The 27828-nt window shown below is 47.5% G+C and overlaps 1 protein-coding gene across 1 annotated transcript in view; it reads right to left on the bottom strand.

Annotated features, from left to right (window-relative positions):
* The window catches only part of LOC137620734 (acylglycerol kinase, mitochondrial-like), a 120061-nt gene that overhangs the window by 74451 nt on the left and 17782 nt on the right, over nucleotides 1-27828 (bottom strand). Inside the window, exon 2 of the mRNA XM_068351104.1 lies at nucleotides 7261-7380. Within this exon, the coding sequence (XP_068207205.1) occupies nucleotides 7261-7380 (120 nt within the window). The remainder of the gene's footprint in view (nucleotides 1-7260; nucleotides 7381-27828) is intronic.

Below are 27828 nucleotides of genomic sequence, written 5' to 3'. Positions count from 1 at the left end.
GAAAAAAGGGAAACAAATTACTGTTAGCCAACCTTTTTATTACAAATAAATAAAAACAAATACAGTAGTTACATAACACGCCAGCTATACTCACTATGTGCTCTAAGAAATCACAGACACTTAGATGTAAACTGGTACTGTATAAGAAAATGTATCCAGCAGGCCAGCAGCACTGAACATTCACCTCACAGATCCTCAGGTCCCTGGCAGAGCCTCACTTTTTGAGTGTGCTAACTTTTCAATTTCTCTTCATTCAATCCATTAATTTTTGGAGGAAATTCTCTTGGAAGCTCTGTCAGGAGTTGCAGAAGGTCTGGGAACCATTCTGCGTGATGCCATAGCAGAGGTATGAGGGTCATTGAGTGATTAACTGATGTTCTGGTCTTGTTGAGCACTCTTCTTATCAGACAGAACGGGGGAAACGCATAAACGTCAATATTGTACCATCGTTGTTGGAATGCATCTTGCCAGAGAGCCTCGGAGTCCGGGACTGGGGAGCAGTACAACAGGAGCGTGAAGTTCAGGGCTGTTGCGAACAGATCCACAGTCGGAGAACCCTACAAAGTCAGGACTTTGTTGGGTACTAGATGATCCAAAGACCATTCAGCCAATTATCTGAGTCTCTCTGCTCAGGTTGTCCATGAGTACATTCCTTTTACCAGGAATGAAGTGAGCTGATAGTGTTACTGAATGAACTTCTGCCTATCTCAGTATTTCTACTGCCAGAAGGGCTAGGGGCTGCAAAAAAATACAGCCTTGCTTGTTGATGTAAGCCACAACTGTGGTGTTGTCGCTAATCATCACCACTGAGTGGTCTGTCAGGAACTGAGGGAAATGTTGAAGGGCCACGAAGGCGGCCCTCATATCCAAGAGATTGATGTGCTTGTACTTTTCAAACTCTGACCATAGGCCTGAGGTCGTGTGGCGCAGCATGTGGGCCCCCCAACCTTTTTTTTTTATGCATCTATGAAGAGCAATAAGTCCGGGGAGGAGGACGAGAAGGTCGACACCTTTCAGCAGATTTTTATCTGCGACCCACCACTCGAGGTCCGTCTGTTCCTCTGGTCCCATGGGGATCAGAATGTCCGGGAAATCGAAGGCCTGATTCCAGTTAGACTTTAGCCACCACTAGAGAGATCGAGCCCTGAGGCAGCCATTGTGAACTAGACAGCTCCAGAGATGATAGGTACCCGAAGAGACATAGCCACCTCTGGGCTAGGAGCTCTTCTCGTCTAAGAAAAGGTTTTGCGACCTTCCTCAGCTTCACTACCCTGCATTCTGATGGGAAGGCTTTGTGAAGGTTGGGGTCTATAATCATTCCTAGGTATACCAGTTGTTGAGAGGGAAACAGGAATGGCTTCTTGAGGTTTATCATGATTCCACAGATCTTGGCAAAGCCTCAGAAGCCTGTCTTGGTGCTGAAGAAGGGTTGCCACCAAGTCTGCTAGGATCAGCCAGTTGTCCTAGGACACGGATGCCGATCCTGTGAGCCCAAGATGATACAAGGGCAAACACTCTCGTGAAGACTTGAGGTGCTGTGGAAAGAGTCGACTGAAGAAGCCCAGGGAGTCGTCGAGGACCTCTTGGAGAGCACCCTTCTCCGACCTGGTATGGACTTCGGCTCAAAGGCCTGCTCCTCTGTGGATCCTATCGCAGAGGAGCTTTTCGACACTGGAGTCTTGATCAGTGGAGGGAGAGATGACATGAATGTGACGTGATACCCTGATAGAATCACAGAGACTGTCCAGGGTTCAGCCCAAAGCTGCATCCACCTCTTCCAACAGCGATGTAGGCATCACTACCTCTTAGTGAACAAGGGTCGGGGATCACCTATCCTAGCATCTCTGGCCACAGCCTCCTCCTCTAGGATGTTTCCCTCCATGAGAGGACTTGGAGCCTTTCCTGTTTTTGGCAGGAAAAGGTTCTTAGACACCTTGTCTTTAGCTGCAATCCTGTTCCAAGATGGTTTTGGCTGGTTGGTCTATGGAAGTTCTGGTGGTTTGTGGGTCCTACAGTAGATGTCAGGTCCCTATGGGGGAGAGTGTCCTGGTGAGACTTCCTCCATCTCTCCGCTGCCTGCTCAACATTTCCGAGCTCAAACAAAGAGGACCCTTCAAGAGAAGAATTCCGGAGTCTTGTGATCTCGACATGTGGGACCTGGCGATAGAACCTCTCGACTACCGAGTCTGTGCACCCCAAGATGGTGTTAGCCCATAAGTTCACGACTTAGTGGGCGAGGAACTCGATAGTACGAGTGTGCGAAAGTAGGAACGTCCCCATCGCCTTCCTGGTGCCTTTCTTGGATAAATCCTCATTCCTCACCAGGTTCCCAATGATCCTAACCAAAGATCAAGCCACGAAGTAGGCTGCATGGCGTACTTCACCACTTTCTCCTGGTTCAGGATCTCCGTTTCCAAGAACGAGACTTGAAGGCCGGAAAGACTCTCCAGAAAAATTACCTTTGTTAATTCCTCTAAGGAATGGTGTAGAGTAAGAGTCGGGAGGGGCTCGTCGAGGACCTTGTTGAATCTCCTCTGCTGGACAGCCGAGGTTGGGAGGAGCTTCGAGGATGAGCCCGAACAAAGACTTGCAAGAGAAGTCTGAGAACTGGGTGGAAACAAACTTTTGCCTGACACTCTTCTGCTCCTGAGACAAGGGCAAGGCTGCACTGGACTTAGGAGCTTCTGAGTGCCAAAGACATGACCGAGGACCATGTCTTTTCCCTTTTGAGGAGCCATCACTGGGTCTGCCAACCCATTGAAGGACCTTATGCAGGCCAGAACTTTCCAAAAGGTATGTTCCGACTCTCTCTGCTTGACTTTCAAAGGACTTACAGCTAGATCGTCATCTTCCACCCCCGAGACATAATATTGGGGTGGGTGGTGTCAATGTAGTGGCTAATCGATGGCCTGATCCCCTCTGTGGGTCTAGGAATCCTCAAAGAGGATTTTGGCAACATCTTGGAGTCCTTAGATTCCCTGCTAGGAGGGAAAAAGGTCTCAAGGAGAGAATGTTTTAATGAAAGAACCTTCTGTTAACCACCCATCGGGGCAAGGATGGATTCCTCTGCAGGTTTCGATGCTGCTGTATTGTCATCGCGCGGACTTCCTCACTAAGGGAGGATTGGAGTGAGTCTGGCAGGGACTCTTCCCTGCTATGGACCTCTGACTGAGGTGACGAGTGAGGAACAGGAGAGTGAGGAGGAGTTGAACCAGCAAGCCTAGGCTTTGCCTTAGAAGATTTAATAGGGGTCACATTGACACTGGTAGATGGTACCTCGGCAGAAACTCCTCACTTCCTCTTCAAGGGAGACAGAACTGTGGATCTTTGCCTAGGAAGCACAGAAAAAGACTGCTCCAGGGGGACACTGGGAGTTTCCGCGGGGCAAGAGGATGACAAACCCAAAGAGAAAGCTTGGGTTACTGCCCTAACCAAGGCTTCACTAAGTCAGCCAAGTTTTGGGTAAGGAGCCAAGATTACGTTAGTATGCATCGGTGGCTAAAATCAAAGTGGCTACTCTTTGAGCTGGCAGCGGGCCGGGCTTCCCCGCCACCAACACCTTCCTATAACTACCAACGCCAAGTTATATTTTTAATGGCCAAATTTTTCCGTTTCACTGAAATCATACTCCTATTAAAAGATGAATATTTGTATTCATGTAAGAACAGGTATTTATAAATCTGTGATGTACTGAGGGAGCAATATGTGGTGCTGCAGCAAGGAATTATTGTATTGATTTTCTGTTAACTTTAGATTTTTTTTACACAAGATATTGTATATATTTAAAAATTATTTATATATTTCATTACTTTTCAAAAATTAGGCAATCTGTTCCAACCAATACCTTTTATTGGCAGGTTTCTTGTACTGTATTGTAATTATGGTTTTGATGAACTAGCTATTTCTGGGAAGTAGACTAGTAGTTGATTTTCAAAGTTGGTTACTGTAAAGTTTTCTATTAACTTTGTTTATATTAAACATATTATTTTTCAATGCTTAGTGGAAGGGAAAATGTCCAAATCTTCCAATTACTGTAACCCCATTCTCAATTGTTTTTGCCCCACTATTATGGCACTGACCTGGATATGTCAAGTGCCGTAACCACTGGTCAGCATGCTTGTATCTGCAAAGCACTTAGGACCAAAGAGACAGCATAAATTAGGCTGTACCCTCCACTAGATGTTATAGGATATAAGAAACATGACAAACTTATAACAGAGTATATATTTTTCCTAACACACAAATCCGAATTCTTTACTATAGGAAATATTCTAGCGCGAGCTGGAAAATACGGTAGAAAAACCTTAACAAGGTCATTAACGCCCGGGCAGGTAGTTATCCACCTGTTAGCGGTTGGAGACCGCCAGTCAGTAGCTACTATTTACCTTCAATCAGATTCTAGCTAGGACTATTCTAGGGGGTGGTGATGGAGGGAAGATTTGTGTAAAGAATTCGGGTTTGTACATTAGGAAAAATACAAACTCTGTTATAAGTTTGTAATTTGTTCCTACACTTGATACAAACCTTCACTCTTTACTATAGGAGACTTATTCTTGAGGCTAGGGTGGCCAAGGAGTTCCCTATTCCTAGGAAGATAGTCATCAGACTAGACTCTTTTGAAGAAAAAATCCGTGGAGATAGGCATGCCATCATACTTGTTAGGTGGCTCCCTGAAGCCCTCAGGAAAGGGAATGGACCATCCGTTCCTAGCTGGTGATGTCAAAGAGTTATCCACAGAAGCTGTGGCATCTCTGCTGTTCCGTTGCAGTGCTGGGTCATCTTTGCTTGTGGTAGCGCATGAAAGATTCGCGGAAGTGTGTGCTTCAGGAGCAGGAGATGGAGAGAGTGGTGGAAAAGGTAAAAGCAGATTTAAGAGAATTCTGATGAGCTGGAGAATGGTGATCATGCACTGGAAATCGACGAGCAGGTGAACGGCAAGAGGGCGAGTGTCAACGCGTAAGGGAGCAGCACATTGGTGAGCAACGAGATGGCGATCGATGCGTTGGCGAGCAACGCACAGAAGAGCGACACGCAGGAGAGTGCTGAGTAGTAGCACGAGGCATAGGAGAGTGACGCGTTGGCGATCAGTGACGAGCTGACAATCAGCTAGCAGGTGAAGGACGCACTAGCAAGGGGCGGACAGGAGAGCATCATACTGGTGATTAGCGAGACAGCGAGTAGTGTCCAGTCAAACGGCAAGATGACGAGGGGTGCACCAGAGATCACTGATCTGGAGAGCATCGTCTGGTGGGAGATTGTCTAGGAGGATGAGATGGTGTACAGCGCATTGGAAGATCACGCGCTACCGAACAACGATCATGAGGAGACGCATGATTGTGTGAAAAACAGCGAAATGGCGAGCGTCCAGCCAGAGAAAGGTGAGCATCAGTAGCAAGAGAACGATGGTCAGCAGAGTGTCAAACACGCGCCGGCGAGTGACGATTACGAGGGGTTGGGTGACGAGAACAAGCCGGAGAATGATGATCCCAAGAAGACTTGCGATAAAGAGCAAGAGAACGGTGAGAAGATCGTTGATCTCGTGAACTGGAGTGCTGCCTGATGGAGGCCAACATAGAAGACTATGGTCCATGGTGGATGAAGAGATTCGAGGATGGTGGGAAGTCTCGTCGTCAGCAGGAGGTTGTTAATGAGTAGGCGAGAGGGCAAGCTGGTCACAAGAGCATGCAGGACTGACTGGAGCAGAAGAAGGCGAGAGGTGGGCCTTGCACAAAGCCAGAACATCTACGGGAGAAAGGACTTCAACTTCAGAGAAACTAGGAGAAGGATCCCTCCGGGCCCCATGCTGAACAAGCTTCAAGGGCACCTTCTTGGAAAGAGGCCCAGCCACATCACGTGACGGCCAAGCCTGCAACACATCTAAAAGGGAGAAGGACTCGCCCAGCAACAACGTCCCCAGAACCCCGAGGTTGCCCTAGAGCTAGTTGGTCTACACTCCTACTCGACTGCCCCTTGGAAGAGGCAGAACAAGCAGGAGCTTTGGGAAGAGATCGGGGGCTTGAGAGAAGACGTCCGAGGCTTCTTCGCCCTTGAGGAAGACCCCAAAGGCGAAGAATCTCTCCTAGACTTCTCCTTTCACTGGTGCCCAAATCTCTCCCAATGGGAGGCAGACCACTCCCTATACTCCTCGCAAGTGGAACCCTGCTCACAATAACTTACTCTGCAGGTCAGACAGAAAGAGTCGAGGCGTTATCGACTGAGGATATGAAGATACCGCAAGAGCACCCTTTAGGGCCTGGACAAGTACACATGAGGAAAGTCAAAAGGAACAAACACACCTGAAAGAGGAAAAAGTAATGAAAAGCAATTATTTATAATGGCCAAGTCTTTGAAAGAGCAGAGAGCGGACATGTCCGTTCTCCTCAAACCTAAAGAAAAAAAGTGATTCTGTTTCATTGGTGTGTAAGTGAAAGGGGTAGCCGGCAACCCCCGGCTACCCCTTATCCCCCCCCCCTCTAACTAGTGTTGGATGGTTGCCACCCCGCGTAAAAGTCTTGATAGTTGGTCTTCCAGCTTCGCCAAAAGATACTTCCTATTAAATAGCGTAATCTTTTTAATGTTGGAACAAATGACAATTTTTTCATTATCAAAACTTACTTCTCCATAAGAATGTTTATTATATATTCCATTATTTGGTTGATAGATTACCATAATTAATGATATTAACAGTCTAGGGCTTGGGATGATAAATTAAATAAGCATTAAGTATTGTCATTACCATTATTTGTTTGGAGAAAAATAGCATATGTTAACTAAAATTGTTGCCAAAGTGCTAGTTATGTTGGCTGCTAACCCAACTTTCTACATTTCCAAGCTGCACTACTAACTTCTCTCCAGAAATCATGATTCTACTTCCAATTTTTATTTTACCTATTTTCCACTCACTCTCCAAAAAAAGCATTACAGATAATAGAACAACAACTAAGAGCAATTACCATATGTACTGCAATCATAGTTGCAATGCTATAGACTCTTAATCTTCATGACATTATACTAATGACAGAATCTCGGCTATTTCATTCTAAGAAACTATATAGTAGTATTCTATCATTTTATTCCTTGGTTTATCATTGATAATTTTAAAATCATAGATAAAGTACAACTTCATTAACTGTGCTTAATATACAAAACTTTCAAATAACAGTATAATTCATTGTATTTTGCTTTAACTTTCCATAGGCAACACAACAATCAAACTATAATTAGTAGAGGGCAAAAGTTATATATGAAGGAATGACTAACCCTCCAGCTGCTGCTGGGTTAAGGAGAACTGTAACATGGCGTGGCTGGCTACTCAGAGGTTGAGGGTATTCACCATACTTCATGGCTTCCTCCGCAAAAGCTCGCATCATTGCATTTTCCCTGTAAGATTTGTATCATAAATACAGCAGTCAGGGTATTACATGTCAGAAAATACATAGTGTACAGGTAATCAATATCATAACATCCAGACTATTACATCCAAAATTGACAAATTTGGAATAATTTGTATTTTTCCCTAACGAATACAAACCTGTAGTAATTTATATGGATATTCTTTCAGCAAGCTGGAAGGTAGCTATTAGACTTAATGCGAAGTGGAAACCCTACCTAACCACTGTTAGGTCACTTTCTGATAGCAGGCAGGACTTATCAGGGGATAGGTGATGGCAGGACAATTCATATAGATAACTACAGATTTGTATTAGTTAGAAAAAAATACAAATTATTTCCAAATTTGTCATTTGTTCCTAAACTAACAAACCCTATGTTATTCATATGGATGACTTACCCTTACTGGCTTAGTCACTGACCCAGGTTTCCCTTGTACAATATTAAGACTATATCAGAGGAAAACCTTGCCAACTGGCCTATCAATGCAAAGTGAAAATGAGAGCAGCCTGAGCAACTTAAGTGGTTTTGACAGATAGCATATGAGCATCTAAATATGACGAATTCATAGATAATTTGTATTCATCCTAACGATACAAACCTTAGCTATTTATTAAAGGATATTACTTTCTGCGAAGCTGAAATTTAGCGAGGGTTAACTACCCATACCGCTAGTTAGCGGGGGTAGGGGGGGTAGCTTGCTACCGCTCGTACTCACACAATGGTGATTTAGCTCACTTTGCTTAGAGGTAGGACTTCAAGGGGGATAGGGCTGGTGCATAAGTTTGTATAAATAGCTAAGGTTTGTATCGTTAGGAAAAATGTTATTTTCATTAGTAAAATAAATTTTTGAATATACTTACCCGATAATCATGTAGCTGTCAACTCCGTTGCCCGACAGAATTCTACGGAAGGGATACGCCAGCGATCGCTATACAAGAGGGGGGTGTACTCACAAGCGCCACCTGTGGCCAGGTACTGCAGTACTTCTTGTTGACACCACTTCAATTTTTCCTCGGTCCACTGGTTCTATGGGGAGGAAGGGTGGGTCAATTAAATCATGATTATCGGGTAAGTATATTCAAAAATTTATTTTACTAATGAAAATAACATTTTTCAATATTAAACTTACCCGATAATCATGTAGCTGATTCACACCCAGGGAGGTGGGTGAAAACCAGTGTACATGTATATCAAGAAGCTAAGTATCCCGTATTTCATATTATCAGTTATTCAAAATAACAATGAAATTACAAGTACCTGGTAAGGAAGTCGACTTGAGCCATTACTCTGCCTTAAATAAGTTCGTCTTCCTTACTGAGCGCAGCGTTCCTCTTAGGAGGCTGAACAACTCTAAGGTGCTGAAGTATCAAGGGCTGCAACCCATACTAAAGGACCTCATCACAACCTTTAACCTCGGCGCTTCTCAAGAAAGAATTGACCACCCGCCAAATCAACAAGGATGTGGAAGGCTTCTTAGCCGACCGTACAACCCATAAAAAGTATTCAAGAGAAAGGTTAAAAGGTTATGGGATTATGGGAATGTAGTGGCTGAGCCCTCGCCTACTACTGCATTCGTTGCTACGAATGGTCCCAGGGTGTAGCAGTACTCGTAAAGAGACTGGACATCTTTGAGATAGAATGATGCGAACACTGACTTGCTTCTCCAATAGGTTGCATCCATAACACTCTGCAGAGAATGGCTCTGTTTGAAGGCCACTGAAGTAGCCACAGCTCTCACTTCATGTGTCCTTACCTTCAGCAAAGCAAGGTCTTCTTCCTTCAGATGAGAATGTGCTTCTCTAATCAGAAGCCTGAATAGTAAGAAACTGAGTTCTTAGAACTTGGAAATGAAGGTTTCTTGATAGCACACCATAAGGCTTCTGATTGTCCTCGTAAAGGTTAAGACCTTTTTAGATAGTACCTAAGAGCTCTAACTGGGCAAAGTACTCTCTCCAGTTCATTCCCCACCAAGTTGGACAGGCTTGGGATCTCGAACGACTTAGGCCAAGGACGTGAAGGAAGCTCGTTTAGCAAAAACCGAGCTGCAAGGAACATGTAGCCGTTTCAGATGTGAAAACAATGATCCTGCTGAAGGTGTGGATCTCACTTACTCTTTTAGCTGTTGTCAAGCACACGAGGAAAAGAGTTTTTAATGTGAGGTCCTAAAAAGAGGCTGATTGGAGAGGTTCAAATCTTGATGACATAAGGAACCTTAGGACCACGTCTAGATTCCAGCCTGGAGTGGACAACTGACGTTCCTTTGAGGTCTCAAAAGACCTAGGGAGGTCCTGTAGATCTTTGTTGGTGGAAAGATCCAAGCCTCTGTGGCGGAAAACCGCTGCCAACATACTTCTGTAACCCTTGATCGTAGGAGCTGAAAGGGATCTTACTTTCCTTAGATATAACAGGAAGTCAGCAATCTGGGTTACAGTGGTACTGGTTGAGGAAACTGCATTGGTCTTGTACCAGCTACGGAAGACTTCCCCTTGAGACTGATAGATTCTGAGAGTGGATGTTCTCCTTGCTTTGGCAATCGCTCTGGCTGCCTCCTTCGAAAAGCCCCTAGCTCTTGAGAGTCTTTCGAAAGTCTGAAGGCAGTCAGACGAAGAGCGTGGAGGTTTGGGTGTACCTTCTTTACGTGAGGTAGACGTAGAAGGTTCACTCCTAGAGGAAGAGTCCTGGGAATGTCGACCAGCCATTGCAGTACCTCTAAGAACCATTCTCTCGCGGGCCAGAGCGGAGCCAACCAACGTCAGCCGTGTCCCTTTGCGAGAGGAGAACTTCTGAAGTACCCTGTTGACAATCTTGAACGGCGGGAATGCATACAGGTCGAGATGGAACCAATCCAGCAGAAAAGCATCCACGTGAACTGCTGCTGGGTCTGGACTCGGAGAACAATACAACAGGAGTCTCTAGGTTATCGAGGTAGCGAACAGATCTATGGTTGGCTGACCCCACAGGGCCCAAAGTCTGCTGCAAACATTCTTGTGAAGGGTCCACTCTGTGGGGATGACCTGACCCTTCCGGCTGAGGTGATCTGCCATGACATTCATACCGCCCTGAATGAACCTCGTTACCAGCGTGAGCTTTCGATCTTTAGACCAGATGAGGAGGTCCCTTGCGATCTAGAACAACTTCACGAAAGAGTCCCTCCCTGCTTGAAGATGTAAGCCAGGGCTGTGGTGTTGTCAGAGTCCACCTCCACCACTTTGTTAAGCTGGAGGGACTTGAAGTTTATCAAGGCCAGAAGAACCGCCAACAACTCCTTGCAATTGATGTGAAGTGTCCTTTGTTCCTGATTCCATGTTCCCAAGCATTCCTGTCCGTCCAAAGTCGCACCCCAGCCCGTGTCTGATGCGTCCGAGAGGAGAAGGCGGTCGGGTTTCTGAACAGCCAAAGATAGACTTCCTTGAGAAGAAAGCTGTTCTTACACCACGCGAGAGAAGACCTCCTCTCTTCGGAAACAGGAACTGAGACCGTCTCTAGCGTCATGTCCTTTATCCAGTGAGCAGCTAGATGATACTGAAGGGGGGGAGGTGGAGTCTCCCTAACACGATGAACAGGGCCAGCGATGAAAGTGTCCCTGTTAGACTCATCCACTACCTGACTGAGCATCGGTTCCTTCTCAGCATGCTCTGGATGCATTCTAGGGCTTGGAAGATTCTTGGGGCCGACGGAAAAGCCCGAAAAGCTCGACTCTGAAGATCCATACCCAGGGAGACAATGGTCTGGGATGGGACGAGCTGAGACTCCTCAAAATTGACCAGGAGGCCCAGTTCCTTGGTCAGATCCATAGTCCATCTGAGAATCTCCAGACAGCGACGACTTGTGGGAGCTCTTAAAAGCCAGTCGTCTGATGGAGCCGGACACAAGATCATGTTACTGCTGCACAGTCTGTGAACTGTCAACCATGGGGAAGCGAGGAAGTACAGTGACAACCCGAAGCTGTCTAGACTGTCTGGGTCGTACAGACAACTCCTTATCGGGTTGCTGAGGTTGCCGCACTGCGTCACAACAAGTCACTTCTGCTGGTTGTTGAACGTCTTCCCAGTGACACACTGACTCCGTAAACAAAAAAATCCTCTAACAAGGACTAAGCTTGGACTGCATGTCTTGCAACACAGCTCAAGGTCTATGGGAGCAGGTGTGGTAACAGACGGGGTTAGCGACTGAAGTGGAACCATTACCTTCCCTGGGAGCATGTTATGCTTAAATAAAAGTCCATAGGAGGCTACGCAGCTAAAGGCTCCTCTCCAAATGACAGAGTCCTCAAGGGAATATCAGAAGGAGGGAGAAAAGCACTTTCTCATCTACAGGGACCATATCCGAGAAAAGCTAAGTTCTCTCAGTGAGGGTTTCACTGGTGCAAAAGCAGCAGACTAGAAGGCAACGTTATGAAACTGCTTGACAGTCTAGTGAGTTGGCAACAACCAAAGATGAGTGACTGAGAAGCATGCGGTAAGGTATGCAGAGCATGTTGTATGCAGAGCATGCTGTATGCAGAGCATGCTGTATGCAGAGCATGCTGTATGCAGAGCATGCTGTATGTAGAGCATGCTGTAAGGTAAGCAGAGCGTGTAACATTTCTCAGAAATTCCATGACCAGTGCTAGAGTGAGTAATATCGCATTACCGTCCATTGAAAGTGCACGTGCCGAGGGAATTGATTTAGACTGTTTTGTTGATGAATTTGATAGCCGGCATGATAATCGTAGAATTAAGCTACACTAAATGTACTATAATCTACTTCACCTCAGGAAAGGGAAACTCGCCCTGTTGGCAACACTGCATTACTTCATGCATGCTTGCATGGGGTTTAATATTACCTTACATTCATAACTCATGATTCATTGTTGTTTAGAAGATATTTTTGCCATATTTTGCGATTTGTTAAAAATATATTGCAAGGAATACATATATATTTTTATATAAGTAATACAAATAACCTCCATTATCATAATGTTTGTGTAGGCATACATGTATATGATTACAAATGCAAGTTATGAAAGTAATGAGGTGTTATTATTGTCATTTGTTATTCCCAAGTTGAATGGGAAGAAGCTCAAGTTGAGGAAAAAAAATGGCAGATGCATGCGTTGAGGTGGCTGACTCATAGCATGAGGTTGCTGCCTCAAGAGTTGCGCTTGCTGTAAGGGTTGCGGATGCGCAGTAGCAGGTTCCTGAGGAACGAGTTAAGGTTCCTGAGGTGTGAGCTGCGAGAGTTGAGGTAGCGGCTGCGCAGAACGCAGTTCTTGTCTCGCGAGTTGAGGTTCCTGAGGTGCTAGCCTAAGGAGTTGAGACTCTTGCCTTGAGGAGGGTTTAGGTCGCTGCAGCGAGTGCTGAGGTGGCTGCTTCATTGATGGAAGAGGTTGTCGTACCTCAAGAGATTGTTGCCTCGCTGGTGGAACCGCAAGCGGAAGCGGAGGAAGTAAGGCATAAGACTCCTGCTCCCATTGCTGAGGTTGCCTTAAGGAAGGTTAAGGTTGCTGCACAACGCTGGTAACTGGCAACTCAGAACGCGGTAAGGTAGCCTGAGGAACCTCAACTTCGTACGCCTGGCAGACTGGACTGCGGTGAGGCGGAGCTCTCGCAGGAGGAGGCGAAGGTTGCTGCACACCGCTGGTAACTGGCAACTCAGAACGCGGTAAGGTAGCCTGAGGAACCTCAACTTCGTACGCCTGGCAGACTGGACTGCGGAGAGGCGGAGCGTTCGCAGGAGGAGGTGTAACCTTCTCAGCCTGAAACTCACGCATTAAGACCGCAAGCTGCGACTGCATGGTCTGAGGAGAGTCAGAGCTAACCCAATGACTGCATCCGGGTTGTTGAACTCTAACTTCGTACGTCTGGCATAGGTCTGGACTTTACGTTTAAGAGGTCTTGAGACCTGAGACCAGCGTTTTCTCCCCGAAATTTCTTCTGCAGACGAGCAAAATAAGGGCTCAATCGTCTGCGGGTGGGAGTGACGGTCTCTGTAAGACACGCCCGCAACCACCGAGGATACTTCTGTGCGCCGATCAAGGCCTGCCGAACCCTTTTGCCCTTCGACATTGCTTCTCCCCTGGGCTTGGGAGCTTGCAAGAGGTCCCGGACTGGGAGGACGACTGGCACGCACAGAAGTACCCTCACGCACAACACTGACACACTTTGCGCTAATCACTTATCACTTTTGATTTTCTGTTTGCACTTATTTCACTGAACTCGAAACTTTAAGTGGTTTGTACCTGAAACACGCAATTCTATCCTTTCTCAAAAGTTAGTAATTGCGAAAACAGAATTACAATGTAACAGAAAAATCTAATGAAAGATAAATAATTCAGTGGCTGGAAAGAGACTAAACACTAGATCAAATAAACTACGTTTAAAATCTCTCACCGCATAAAGCTTGAGAACAAGAAAAAACTCTAGAAACGTTTACCTTCTTCCCCTAAAGAGACTAGGGAGAAGAGCAAAAACGATAACAACGTTACTCGCTTGAACGAAACGTTTATCCTCCTCTTTCTCCCTCCGTCTCTATCTCTCTCTCTCTCTCTCTCTCTCTTGACTTAGAACCTGAGAGAAGAGCCCAATCATATATATCGTTAAAATATATTATTGTTAAAGGAAAAAACTGAAATATTTCCCAAAATGAAAAGTTCCTTTATTAGAATTAAAACCATTAAGTTAAGAAAGAATGAACAAAACGCTAGACACGGTTACTCTTACTGCAACGTGACACCGTGAAAATTCTCTCTCTATCGTAACGATAGAGCGCAAGTTGAACGTTCTGAACGTCAACAACTGCAGAGACAAAACAAAACGTTAGTTCAACTTTGAAAACAGTACGAGACTATCAAAGAAATTCTTTCAAAAACATTAAAATAGCATAATATGTTAACAGGTAAAACCGAAATGACGGGCTCAATGTTAATTAACTTCGGTACCAAGAAAAGACCGCCTACTATTAGGGAAGGTCGAATATAAACAAATATAAAAATTAATTTTAATAAGTTTATAATAAAAGGAAGTTAATCGAAGAGGCCTATAAAAGGCGGAGAGATATAAAATAAATCTATAACTTTTGTTAAGCAAAATTAAGAAAGAGAGTCTATACTCTCTTAGACACCAACACATCCGTCTAAGGGAAGGGTCGGCCATTTAAAGGTGAAAGAGAGTTCATACTCTCTTCGTCACCATAAATAATCAAATTAATTCCAAAAGTTAGCTAAGCTAATAATAAAACTTCCTGAATAGCGAAAGCTGAAATCTTAGAGCAATACTTCACCAAAAACCGTGAACAAGACTCCAAAATTATAAGCGTATCCATGAACGTCTTGCCGGAAGCACGACAGAGGAAAAATTGAAGTGGTGTCAACAAGAAGTACTGCAGTACCTGGCCACAGGTGGCGCTTGTGAGTACACCCCCCTCTTGTATAGCGATCGCTGGCGTATCCCTTCCGTAGAATTCTGTCGGGCAACGGAGTTGACAGCTACATGATTATCGGGTAAGTTTAATATTGAAAAATACAAATTATATACGAATTTGTCATTTGTTCCATAACTGGAATGCAAACCTACGCTATTAATTTAGAGGTGACTCACCCATTAGGAAGGTTGGACGTCCCTGCCAATCTGACTTTTGGCTTTACCCGAGGGCTCCTTATCTGAGTATGTTAGTACTCAAAATAAGGGGTCCTTGCGCCTTGCTACGCAAGGTTCACGGCCTACGCAGGCTGTGTGTTGAGATATTTAGAAGTATGACTGTCTAGGTAAAGTTATTCAGAGTCTTTTTGTAGGAAAAACTGTTGTAACCAAGACTTTCCCAATACCACCTACAGTAGCTAGGGTATGGGGACGCAACAGTATTACCTTAATACTAGGTACACAAGGGAGCATGGTTTACCTGCAGTGGTTTGAGGTCAGCTTATGCAGAGAACCCAAGATGCTGCTTTCCCCAAGAGAGGGGAGGGTGAAGAAAAGAATAAGAGCCAGTCAAACCTTTTCATTCACGCAGACTGAATCCGGGTAACAGTGCCTTCAACCTTCTACTACTTTTCCAATAAGGAGCTTGAGGTATACAACCCGCTGTTGTGCAGCCACCACAGGACCGATAGAGATCGTATCGAGTTCTTGTGGGTCACGTCTTACAGGAGGAAGGTTGTGAAAGTCACCTGGAGCATTCACACCCTTCCCTCTAGAACCTGCGTCCCAGTAATCTGCTTAGAAGGACCAGGGGCATAGCTATGCCCCTGACATCGTGGGTCGACGTGCTGGATGAGGATCTGGATTCAGAGCATAATTAACGACTCTATGAATCCAGCAAAGATGATGTTTTGGTGATCCTCCTCTTGTCTCTCCCAGTGCTGATGACAAGAGAAGGGACCCATGTGGGCTGTTGCCATTCTCTTGAGGTAGAGCCTCAAACCTTACCCCGGGTACAGTAACAGATGATCTGGATCGTCAGTTAGTGAGTGGAGCCTTGTTGTCTAGGAACCATCACCTCTGGCGACTGTGTCTGGCAACGTACTCGGGGACGAAACTGAACGTTGCCTTTCACCCTTCTCATGAATGGGTGATGTCAATAGAGAGACCATGAAGTTCCTTGAATCGTTTGGCTGCTGTCAAAGCGTGTAGGAACACTGTCTTCTAGATCAGGTGAAAATTTGTTGCCTGGTGAAGTGCAACGTAAGGAGGTCTCCTTAAGAAACCGGGGAACTCGAACCATGTTCCGAGAGGGAGGTCTCAATTCCGACTGGGAAAAGGCAAGTTGTAAGTCTGCACGAGTTAGGAAAGATCTAGCGATGAGGGGATGTCCCTTCCTTTCAGTTTGAAGGAGAGGCTCAAGGTTGAGCGATCGTCTTTAACTGCCAAAACTGAAAAAGGGGGTATTTTCCTCCTGCATATACTCAATACCTGGAATAGAGGTATCGAGTGGAGAGATACGCTTTTCCATGACACCAACCACAGAAGACGTTATAGTTTGCCTGGTAGACTGATGCTGAGGAATTCCTCAGATATCTAGACAACCTCTTCACAACTTATTGCGAAAAGCCTCTGTGAGAGAGGAGATACTGAGTAGTCTCTAGGCATACAATTATAGCGAAGCTATAGCTTGTGGTAGATGTCGAAGTGTGGTTGTCTGTGACGTGGAGAGGGTTCTCTTGGAGGCTCTATCAGGAGCTGCAAAAGGTTTGGAAACTGTTCTACGTAATGCCATAGCGGAGCTATGAGAGCTCTGAGAAGCTGACCGATGTTTTAGACTTGAGTACCCTGCTCTTCAGACAAAAACAGGGACGTGATGTAAACGTCGTTGTAGTACCCACCGTTGTTGGCATGCTTCTTGCCAAAGAGCCTTGGGGTCTAGGACTGGGGAGCAGCGGAAGCCTAAGGTTCAGGGGCGTAGCGAACAGATCCATAGTTGGAGAACCCCGTAAAGTCGGGACTTTGTCGGCTACAAGGTGGTCCAAAGACCATTCAGTACACCTTATCTGAGATGCTGTGCACAGATTTTCGGCGAGCACATTCCTCTAGTCTGGAATGAAGCGGGCTGATAGTGGTACTGAGGTGACTTTGGCCCGTCTTAGTATTTATACTGTTAGATGGGAAGAGGCTGCGAGCAAGTTCCTTCTTGCTTGTTGATGTGAGCCCCTATGTGGTGTTGTCGCTCACCACACCACTGAGTAGCCCGCTAAGTACTAATGAGGCTGTTGAAGGACCGGAAAGTTGGCCTTCATCTCATAAAAGATTCAAGTGAAGGTACTTTCGGACTCTGTCCAGAGGCCTGAGGTCGTGTGGTGCAGCACTATGGTCCCTCCTTCCTTCTCTTGATGTGTATAAGCCCAGCATCAAGTCCGGGGGGCGGGGAAGGATGAGAAGGTTATACCACGCTGTAGATTCTCGACTGACACCTATCCCTTGAGGTTCGTCCAAACTTCTGGTCCCATGGGGATCAGAATGTCCGGGGAATCAAAGACTTGATTCCAATCGGACTTAAGCCGCCAATGGAGAGAACGAATATTGAGGCGGCCGTTGGAGGCTATACAGGCCAGAGATGATAGGTGTCCAAGGAAAAAAATAGTCACTCTGGGCTGGGAATTCTTCTCGTTTTGAGAAAGGGTCTTGTAACTTTTCTACGTCTGTCTTTGATGAGAAGGTTTTGTGGCAAATGGTGTCTAAAATCATTCCCAAATATACCAGACTTCTGAGAGGGAAGTAGGGAAGACTTCCAAAGGTTTACCATGGTCACCCGATCTTGGTAAAAAGACTTCAGAAGTTCCGGTGCTAACACAAAGTTGCCACCGAATCTGCTAAGGTCAGTCAGTCGTCAAGAAACGGAGGAGACGGAAGCCAATTCTGTGAATCCAGGATGGGCGCTGTGGAAAGACCAAAGCACAGTGCCTGAACTGGTGTTTCTTGTTTGTCTAGACCGAATCTTCAATCCTTCCTAGAAGATGGATAGTTTGGGCCTGGAAGTATGCGTCCTTTAGGTCCAGCGTGCAAATGAAGGCCTATGGCCTTAGCCCTTGTCCGAACTCCTTCAACATGGCGTGGACATCAACCCAAAGGGACAGCTCCTTACGGATATTTTCACATTGGAGATTGTTAACGCTGGGGATCTTGACTCGTGGTGGAGAGGATGGGACGCGATACCCTACGTAAGGATTCTTCCCTGGGAGAGAACTCCTTCAACTGATAGAAGTAAGGCAACGCTTAAACCTACCATGAGCCCTGACGGGATTGATGCTGTTCCTTAGAACAGCATCAATTTGGCGAATGTTAATCAATGGTTAACGGCTGGGTATCGTGGTTACTGTTCAGTTGGAGAGCTCGCGAGTAGTCACCTGTCGACAAGCCACTGAACGGGGCTATCGATCATTTGCCGATCGCTTTAGTGGACAGTGTGATGGCGAACGGAGAGTAGCGAGAAGTGTGTTGCATGCTTTCCGATCAAGGGAACCACGGGCAGAGGTCGACCAGTAAGTCTGAGTGACGAGTTGCCGATGATTGGTGAATCAGCGATCTGTGAGCTGAAAATGGTAACTGACTGGCAGATGAAGGCTATCTGGTGATTAATGAGTTGGTGATCGGCTTGGAGAGCCCTGAGAGACAGTAGAATGGTTTAACGATTGTCAGTTGGTGATCGGTGAGCCATTGATGATCAACGCTCGATCACGGACTGGCGATCGGTGAGCTATAGATCAGCAAGCTGACAATTGGCTGGTCAGAGATCAGCGATCTGAGGTCGATGATCGAAGAAAGACGAGTTACCCCTCGGCGATCTAGTGATCAGCAAGCTGATGACTGGTATTTAACAAGCAATCGGCGATCGGCATGCTAGCAATCCGAGATCGTTAGCAATTGGCGAGACTGTGAAGACTCTCTTCCCTCTTTTCCCGGAGGGCATGCTGTAATGCGTTTGTGGGGAGGGGAATAGGGCAATGGTGACCAGTCAAAAAGTTTTCATTCTTTTTGCCTCTCGCACGAGTGCGCAGGAGAGTACTGGAGCGTTGGCGCATAGGTAGATGCTGTGTTCATTTTTCTGCTGAAGCGTAGTTTTTGGTGAATGCACAGAAGAGCGCTGGCTCGCAGGAAAGCGCTGGTGCGCAGGTGAGCGTTGGTGCGCAGGTGAGCGCTGGCTCTTTGGCAAGAGCTGGCGCATAGGCGAGCACTGGTACATAAGCGAGCGCTTGATCTGAGACCGAAAGTGCGCAGGAGAGCACTGGTGCGCCAGAGAGCATTGACGCACAGTAAGGCATTATGCAGTCTCCCTAAAATGCGCAAGAGAGCGAGGACGCGCGATCGCGCAGGCGAGAGGGTGCGCGATCGCGGGCAAGATCTCGCGCGTAGGACAGCGCTGGCATGGGCACGAGCACGGGCACGCGCGATCGCGGGCAAGATCTAGCGTGTAGGACAGCGCTAGCGCGGGCGCGGGAGTGTGCTGGCGCGAAGGCCAGCAATGGCGCGCGCATGGGAGTGCTGGCGCGTAGGAGAACGCTGGCGCATAGGAGATCGTTGGCGCGCAGGACAGCGATGGCGCGAGCGTGAGTGCTGGCGCGCAGGAGAACACTGGCGCGCAGGAGAGCGCTGGGACGCAAGAAAGTGCTGGCGCGTAGGACATCGCTGGTGAGCTGGCAAACGTTGCTATCTGGTAGGTCAGCAGGTAAGCTGGTAGGACGATCAGGAACTCGGATGTGCCCTTTGGAAGGGCGAACATCCACTGATGGAAATCATGAACAATCCACAGAAGAGTTCAGGACCGAACTCCGAGGACTAGTTGCAATGTCGTTAGAAGGTCCAGGTACAGATAAAGCCCATGAAGGCCGGTGGATCATCAAGCTGACCTTCAGCAGTATCAATCCTCTGAAGAGGGGTCTCTATGAGTGAGACCTCTTGTGAACAAGAGAGGTGATCACTTCGCAGGAGAGACTTGCCTAAGACGATGCTCCGGCCCCAAAGACAGCAACAGCAGTCGGAGCCAATGAAGTGATGAAGAAGATGCAGGGAAGTTCTCCCTCGGAAGGGAAAAACAGCCCTACACCTGAGGAGGGCTTGTGGATAAGAGAGACCACCTTCACAGCCCATTATCTAAAAGACGTGACCCACAGGAGACTCGATACGTTTTCAATCGGTCCTGTGGTGGCTGCTCAACATGACAAATTCGGATATAATTTGTATTTTTCCTAACTATACAAACCTTAGCTATTTAACCAAACTTGCCCACCAGCCCTATCCCCCTTGAAGTCCTACCTCCAAGAGTGAGCTCAATCACAGGTGTGTGAGGGGGAGCGGTAGCAAGCTACCCTCCCTACCCCCGCTATCTAGCGGTGTGGGTAGTTAACCCTCGTTAAAAATTAATGGCTCGTCATTTCAGCTATGCCGAAAGTAATAACCCTATTATATAGCTAAGGTTTGTATACTTAGGAAAAATACAAAATATCTACGAATTTATCATTTTTAACATGGCAAATTCGGAGATAAATTTGTATTTTTCCCTAACTAACACAAACCTGGAGTTATTTTTTACGATTATCTTTCGACAGAACTGGATGGTACCCATTAGACTTTAAATGCCAGGTGGCAACCCTGCCTAACCACTTGAGCGGGTAGGCTTGGGGTGGCTAAGGGTACCCAACCGCTTCTATATATACTCTCACAGCAGTGAGAGATATCACTTTTGACTGCAGGCAGGACTTCTAGGAGACAGGTGATGGCAGGCCAATTTATATAAATAACTCCAGGTTTGTATTAGGGCAAAATACAAATTATCTCCAAATTTGTCATTTGTTCCCATACTAAGAAAGCTTCCGTTATTTATTGGGATGACTCACTCTTAGGTGGGGGAAGTTCACTTCTGGTATGGACATTGACCCGGTTTTATTTAGTACAGTATATGACTGTGGTCTAGTGAAAACTTTGACACCTCGCTAAAACATACAAAGTGTGGATAATAGCGGCCTGTGCAATGCAGTGTAATAGAGTTTGCTGTCTTGTATGAACCTTCTGAGTTTATATAAGAAAACTAGTCGTATTCCATTGCTTACCTCGCAGAAAGCAATGGGGACGTGGACAATACATAAATTTATAACTTATACTACGCTACACAAGGTAAATGATAATTACCTGCAGAGGTTGAAGCCAGCTTGCAGAAGGACCCATGGTGTTGTACCCCAAGGGAGGGGAAGATGAAGAAAAGAAAGCCAGACGTTCTCTCATTCATCCCAGTCTTAACGTGGGTAACCAATGCCCGCAACCAACTGCTATTTGTCCATCAAGGAGCCTGAGGTATTCTTAAACCACTTTTGTTCCGTAACTGGAATACAAACCCCGCTATTTAAAGTGGGTATTACTTTCGGCGTAGCTGAAAGGACGAGCCATTGAAATTTTAACGAGGTTTAACTACCCCACTGCTAGTTAGCGGGGGGGGGGGGTTAGAGAGTGTAGTTAGCTACCCTCCCCCCTCACACACCTGTGTGGTAAGCTCACTTTTACTTTGGCTAGGGTGGTGATCGGACGTGTCCGCTTTCACCCTCGCCTCTTTGACAGCCATTAATGCTTTTTGTCTTTTTACAGTACAGTGATACCTCTAGATACGAAAGTTTCTGCTTACGAAAAATTCAGGATACATAAAGCGATACAAAGAGTTTTATGCCCCAGTATACAAAAAAAATTTCAGGATACGAAAAGCTTACAAGATCCCAACTCGTCGCCGAGAGTACAGTACCTTTTTTTTCAGGGTATCAACCCTTAATTTAGGTGTACAGGTAACAATACACCTTCACTGATCCAAATGCTTTACATACAGTACCATAACTTTTATACAGTAGTAAAGAAAATGGCCCGTTTTCTTAGGGCTTGGAGGGGATAACTAGGCTATAACTACATTATTGAATAATCTCATGGTGGTTTCTGGAATGGATTAGGCTGTTTTTAACGGTTGGGTTAATTATTGAATGATAGAAATGGCTGCATTGCATGTTTATTACTACAGTTTTAGCATGTTTATGAAAGAAAAGGTGACTTTTTGTAAGGCTTGGAACGGATTAGGCTATTTACATGTAAAACGCGACCCAGGATACGAAAAAATCAGGATACGAAACCGTATCCTAAACGGATTACTTTTGTATCCTGAGGCATCACTGTACTTACTTTTTCTTATACTTGTAATACAGTATATATATATAAACATTCTTTATGTTTATGTATATATTTGTGTATAGAAATGTAGTGAGTTTTCTTTTCAATGTTTGTGCTGTGTGTGTAGTGTACGACAACGTCACCGGCGTAGTGATAGGCCACTACGGTTCCACGTCGTGGGGTACGGCCTCTCCCTCTTGGTCCATCGGTTTTTCCTTCGGCTTTTCCGTTAACTCGGCCGCCGTAGGGAATCGTCATCGCTGGACTTTCTTCATTCATCTATTATCTTCGCTGTTCCTCCTTTCCTACGGGGAACTTGGATTCTCAGCGAAGGGAATGTGGGAGTTTAATTTGCCTACGGTCTCTCTCTCTACTCGAGGTCGTTCACCCCTTACTACTACTACTACTACTACTACTACTACTACGTACTATTACGGAAACTCCTTTCCCGTTGCGGGTTGGGTTGCTATTCCGTTTATTTGTCTCAATTATTTTTAAAGCTAATTGTATTTTCAACTTTTCAGCTTCTCTGTGGAGAATACTTCCCTTCGGGGGTCAGTGGTTCTTACTATTTGTGATCATTCTTAGATGAATTACATACTTATAATTCTGTTTTTGTTACAGTTCTCCGCCCTCCCATTTCTCCCGTGAATGTCATTGGGGGAGGAGGGCGCATACTTAATTTTTAATTCTTATGTTTTGCTTTTCCCTCGGGGTTACTCTTCGGAGTTGCTTCCGGGGGAATTTCTGTTAAATAATTATTTAACTTTATTTTCCCAGTTAACTATGCAGTTCTTCTTCGTTTGACTAAAGTGTGCCAACGAAGCAGAGATGTCCTGTTTGTGCCTGGGGAGTCTGCTGTCGCTGCCTTCTCTCTAGGACATCGTCATGGGCATTTTCCCTTCTCTTAGAAGTCCTCCCATGACAACTGTCAGCTCTTCAGTTCATCTTAGAACGCTAAGGAGGTTCGCCTCCAGGGGTAGGTAACTTCCCTTCCGAGGGAGGTTCCCTTCCCAGGTGTGAGAGCTTCCCTCTGCAGAGGGGGAACTTCTCATACCTTAATATTCCTGGATGGGTTTTCGTGGTCCTCAGCCGGTTATGCTCTAGGTGCTGAGCTACTGCACTTGTAACCATGCTCAAGGAGCTGAGCGGTTGTAAGGCTGGGCGCATGAAAACTTCAGGTGGCTATGCTCTTGGGGCTGAGCGGTTGCACCTGCAGCTATGCTCATGGGGCTGAGCAGCTGCAGGATCAGTCTGTTGATCTCTCTCGTTCGCGAGGGAGGCCACTCTTAAGGACTCCTCTTCGGAGGATTGCTCCTTATAGGTCAGCTTGCTGATCCAACGGCCCTAAGGGGCGCCATCACCAGTGTCTTCAGTCTCTTCTACGAAGTGTTCGCCTCTCTCGTTCGCGAGAGAGGCCACTCAGAGAGGCCCCTCTTCGGAGGTTTGTTCCTGATTAGACAAGCCATCTCCTAGACCTACTGACCTGCCGTCTCCGTTCCTGGCTGCTGACACTGTGGGCGCCCTCGCACCCCGTAATCCAACGGGCACCGGTCCCTTCAGGACAAAAGGGGCTTTCTCACATTGTGAGTAAGTCCCTTAAGCACCAGGTATCCCCTGCGCGTGCGCGCTCGCGCGCAAGTGCTCGCCTGGTGTTCCTGAGACTGCCATCCAGAGACATCCTGTTCCAGGGAATGCACTCCAACGTTCACCTGCGCATCAGTGCACATCGTCGGAGTTTCCTGAGATAGCTCACAGGCGCTCACCAGTGATTCAGCCTGCGAGTGTCTCCTAGTCTCTTCTACGAAGGGCACCTCTCCCGTTCGCGGGAAAGGTCTCTCATAGAGACCCTTCCTCGGAGTATCAAGCAGATCTTCCAGTGTTGAGCCAGCTGACCTACCGATCTTCCAGCTCAACCTTGCACTGCAACGAAAGACTTCGGCTCTGAACTCTGAAGCAGTCCAGCCTACGGTCCTCATTGAGGGATGACCGCCCCTTTTTAAGGACACATCCCAGTTCCTGATCGTCCTGTCAGCTGACCCTGCTTCCTAGCGCACTAGCGCGCGCGTGCTCATCGATGATCTTCTCACGCCAACGATCTTCTTACGGCCGACAATCTTCAAGCGCCGACGATCTTCTTTCGCGCGCAAGCGCTGACGATCTTCTTTCGCGCGCAAGCGCTGACGATCTTCCTACGCGCGTAAGCGCTGACGATTGTCTGCGTGCGGGCACCGATGGTTTCCCGCGCGCGAGCGCCGACGATCTTCTTGAGCGCGCAAGCGCCGACAATCTTCAAGCGCCAACGATCTTCTTACGCATGCAAGCACCGGCAATCTTCAAGCGCCGACGATCTTCTTACGCGCGCAAGCACCGACAATCTTCAAGCGCCGACGATCTTCTTTCGCGCGCAAGCGCTGACGATCTTCGTACGCGCGTAAACGCTGACGATCGTCCGCGCGCGGGCACAGATGGTTTCCCGCGCGTGAGCGCCGATGATCTTCTTGAGCGCGCAAGCGCCGACAATCTTCAAGCGCTAACGATCTTCTTACGCGCGCAAGCGCCGGCGATCTTCAAGCGCCGACGATCTTCTTATGCGCGCAAGCGCCAACGATCTTCTTCCCGCGCGTGTACCGATGTTCTCCCGCGCGTGCGCCAATAGTCTTGCGCGCTCGCCCGCACCGATGGTTGTCCGCGCACGCGCGCGCCAACAAACTCTTACGCGATGCAGCACGCTCCAACATTCTGGTCAACACGGGCTCTTCATTCTGATCCTGCACATCAATATGATTCCTGCGTACTCTATGAAGTCTCGCCCGCGCGCGAGCGTTTTCAGCAGTCTCCCGTGCGCGAGCCCAAGGTATTCCCGCGCGCCTGCATCAGCGCTTCGACAGTCTCTCGCCTGCGACTCCAGGGTATTCCCCATCGCTCGAGCGCCAGCGCGCTCCCTAGTGCAATCACCAATACCCTCCCCCGCGCGAGGCTGCCGGACATCGCGCGGTAAGGGCCACATCGCCACATCCCCCCCCCCCAACACAGAACAGCGCGCTTGCCGGTGGGGGGGAAGGTTCCAGAAAGGTCCAGGGACATGCCTTCCTTATCTTTTTACAGGCGATTTCCCCTCCAAAAGGAGTGTAAAAGGAGTGTCTGACAGCGCAGCCGTCAGCCGGCAGCCTGGTTTGGGACACTAATCAGAGCGGTAGCACAGGCTTTTAAGCTGTTCTCTCCGAGTTGAGCCACAAATCCTTGGCTACATCCACTTCCCCGATGAGGAAAAGAGGCGTTTCGGACGAGGTAACTTCTACGAGGTCGTAGCTGTCTCCTCGTAAGTCTTCGAGGCAGGCACTCTCCCCCCTCAGACTTTTCTCCCTCATCTTCGGACAAAAGTTTTCGCGCCCTCAGAAGAGTCACAGGAGGTGAGACGTTCCCCAATCACACCATTAAGGGAAATCCCACCTAGCGCGGTAAAGTCTTCTCGAATAGGGGTGGAGAAGAGCCTGCCTCCGTCGTGGTTGGAGTCCTGCATCCCTCCCGGGAGGGAGTCATAGGACTCCAAGACAGTGACGGGAGTCCCCTAGCACCAAAATCTACAGGCTCAGACATTCTTTCGCTATGAGAACGAACCTGTTTGAGCCTAAGGACGTGAAGCAGGTGGCAGAGAGGTGTAGGAAGTCACCAAGACTCCCTCCTATATGGGGCTTTGACATTCAAGCCCTATAACCCTCCAGCACCTCAGCAACCACGTCCACCAAAACAACGGCAGCTAAGACAGTGGGATCCAAGCCCTTTCCGGTCAAGGACAAGAAAGGCACTTAGTCCCTCAGGGGAGGGAAGAATCCTAGAAGGAGCAACCAAGGCCGCAAACGCTAGGATTGCCAGTTCCCCAGCATGTCGGCCAGTGGCGTGATGACTACAAGGTTGTGCAGACAGGTTGCGGCAACTCAGGGCCATTTCCTGGACAATTTCCGTAATCTGTCAGGGATATCGCGTCCTGTTCACAACACCTCTACCTCCCCGGAGGACGAATCCGGTGTCATTTAATACCCTTGCCATGGGATCAGCAAGGCGGCGAACTCTGTGGGCAGAGGTCCAGATTAAAGCATACTTCGGTCAGCGTGGAGACCGCAGACACACTCAGTCTGGCAGTAAACCGCAAGACTTCTTGTGTATTCTGGACCTGAAGGCCATGTACTTCCAGATCCTAGTCCATCCGTCTTCAAGGAAGTACTGTACTTAGGATTCAGCATAGACTACAAGGAGTACCAGTTCAAGGTGCCGTGTTTCGGTCTCTCCACAGCACCACAGGGTCTCACCGGACTGTTCCCCCTAATTTCATCATGGGCAGTCAGGATCGGCTTCCGTCTCCTCCATTATCTGGATGACTGCCTGATCCTAGCAGACTCGGAGTCATTCCCTCTTTGACACCGAGACAAACTTCTACGACTTTGCCAGGATCTAAGGATCATGGTAAGTCTCGAGAAGTCCGCTCTGCTGCCCAATCAATGACTGGTTCACCTAGGCATGATTATAGACACCAATCTCCATAACGCCTTTCCATCAGACGACAGGATTGCAAGGCTGAGAAGAGTCGCAAGCCCTTTCCTCAGACGAGAAGAGCTTCCAACCCAATCGTGGTTACGTCTCCTCGGTCACCTTTCACCCTTGTCTCATCTAGTTCTCTACGGTCGCCTGAGGATGAGGTCTCTCCAGGGGCGACTCAGGTCCTGGTGGAATCTAGGCTGCGATTCCCCGGACACCATGATCCCTATGGATCCTGCAGAATGGACGAATCGCCAGTGGTGGATGACAAGCGAGAACCTACGAAGGAAAATGGATCTTCTCGTTCCTTCCTCCGGTTTGGATGCTGTTTTCGGACACCTCAAAGGAAGGGGGGGGGGGCACATTCTGTACCACAGGACCTCAGGCCTGTGGTCAGAATCGGAAAAGTGCTTCCATATAAATCTGCTAGAGATGAAGGCCTTCTTCCTGGCCCTTCAACAGTTCCAACAAGGACCTGGCGGATCACTCTGTGATGTGATGAGCTACTTCACCACAGTAGTGGCTTCCATCAACAAGCAAGGAGGTACCTTTTCAAGCAGCTATCCCATCTCTCAGTAGAGATACTGAGATAGACCAAAGTCCACTCTATTCCTCTATCGGCTCGCTTTATCCCAGACAAAGGGAATGTACTCGCCGACGGTCGAAGCAGAGCTTCTCAGATAATGAGTACCGGGTGGTCCTCGGATTATCCAGTAGCCAACAAAGTCCTGACTTTGTGGGGTTACCCGACTGTGGATCGGTTCGCTACAGCGCTGACCTTCAAGCTCCCGCTGTATTGCCGCCCCAGTCCCAGATCCCAAGGCACTCTGGCAAGATGCCTCCCAACAACGGTGGGACAGCACCGACATGTAAGCTTTTCCCTCGTTCTGTCTGATGAGAAGGATGCTCAACAAGACCAAAATATCGGTCAATCTCTCGATGACCCTTTTGTGGCTCATCACGCGGAATGGTTTCCGGACCTTCCGCAATTCCTAACGGAACTTCCGAGAGAACTCCCTCTACGGCACAACCTATTCAAACAACCACATCCCAACATCTTTCACAAAGCCGTAGCTTTGCTTCGACCTCAAGCCTGGAGACTATCCAGCATCTCCTCGCTAAGAGAGGATTGTCGCAACGAGTTGCGAACGGGATGTCTGGACACCTGCGTACATCATCCGCAGGGGTCTACCAGGCAAAGTGGCGAGTTCCTGTGGTTGGAGTCATGAGGGGTATCTCTCCACTCGATACCACTATTCCAGCAATAGCGGAGTTCTTCGTATATTTGCGG

The sequence above is a fragment of the Palaemon carinicauda genome, chromosome 27, assembly GCF_036898095.1.
Source record: "Palaemon carinicauda isolate YSFRI2023 chromosome 27, ASM3689809v2, whole genome shotgun sequence".
Taxonomy (NCBI): domain Eukaryota; kingdom Metazoa; phylum Arthropoda; class Malacostraca; order Decapoda; family Palaemonidae; genus Palaemon; species Palaemon carinicauda.
This window is presented reverse-complemented; position numbering and strand designations above follow the sequence as displayed.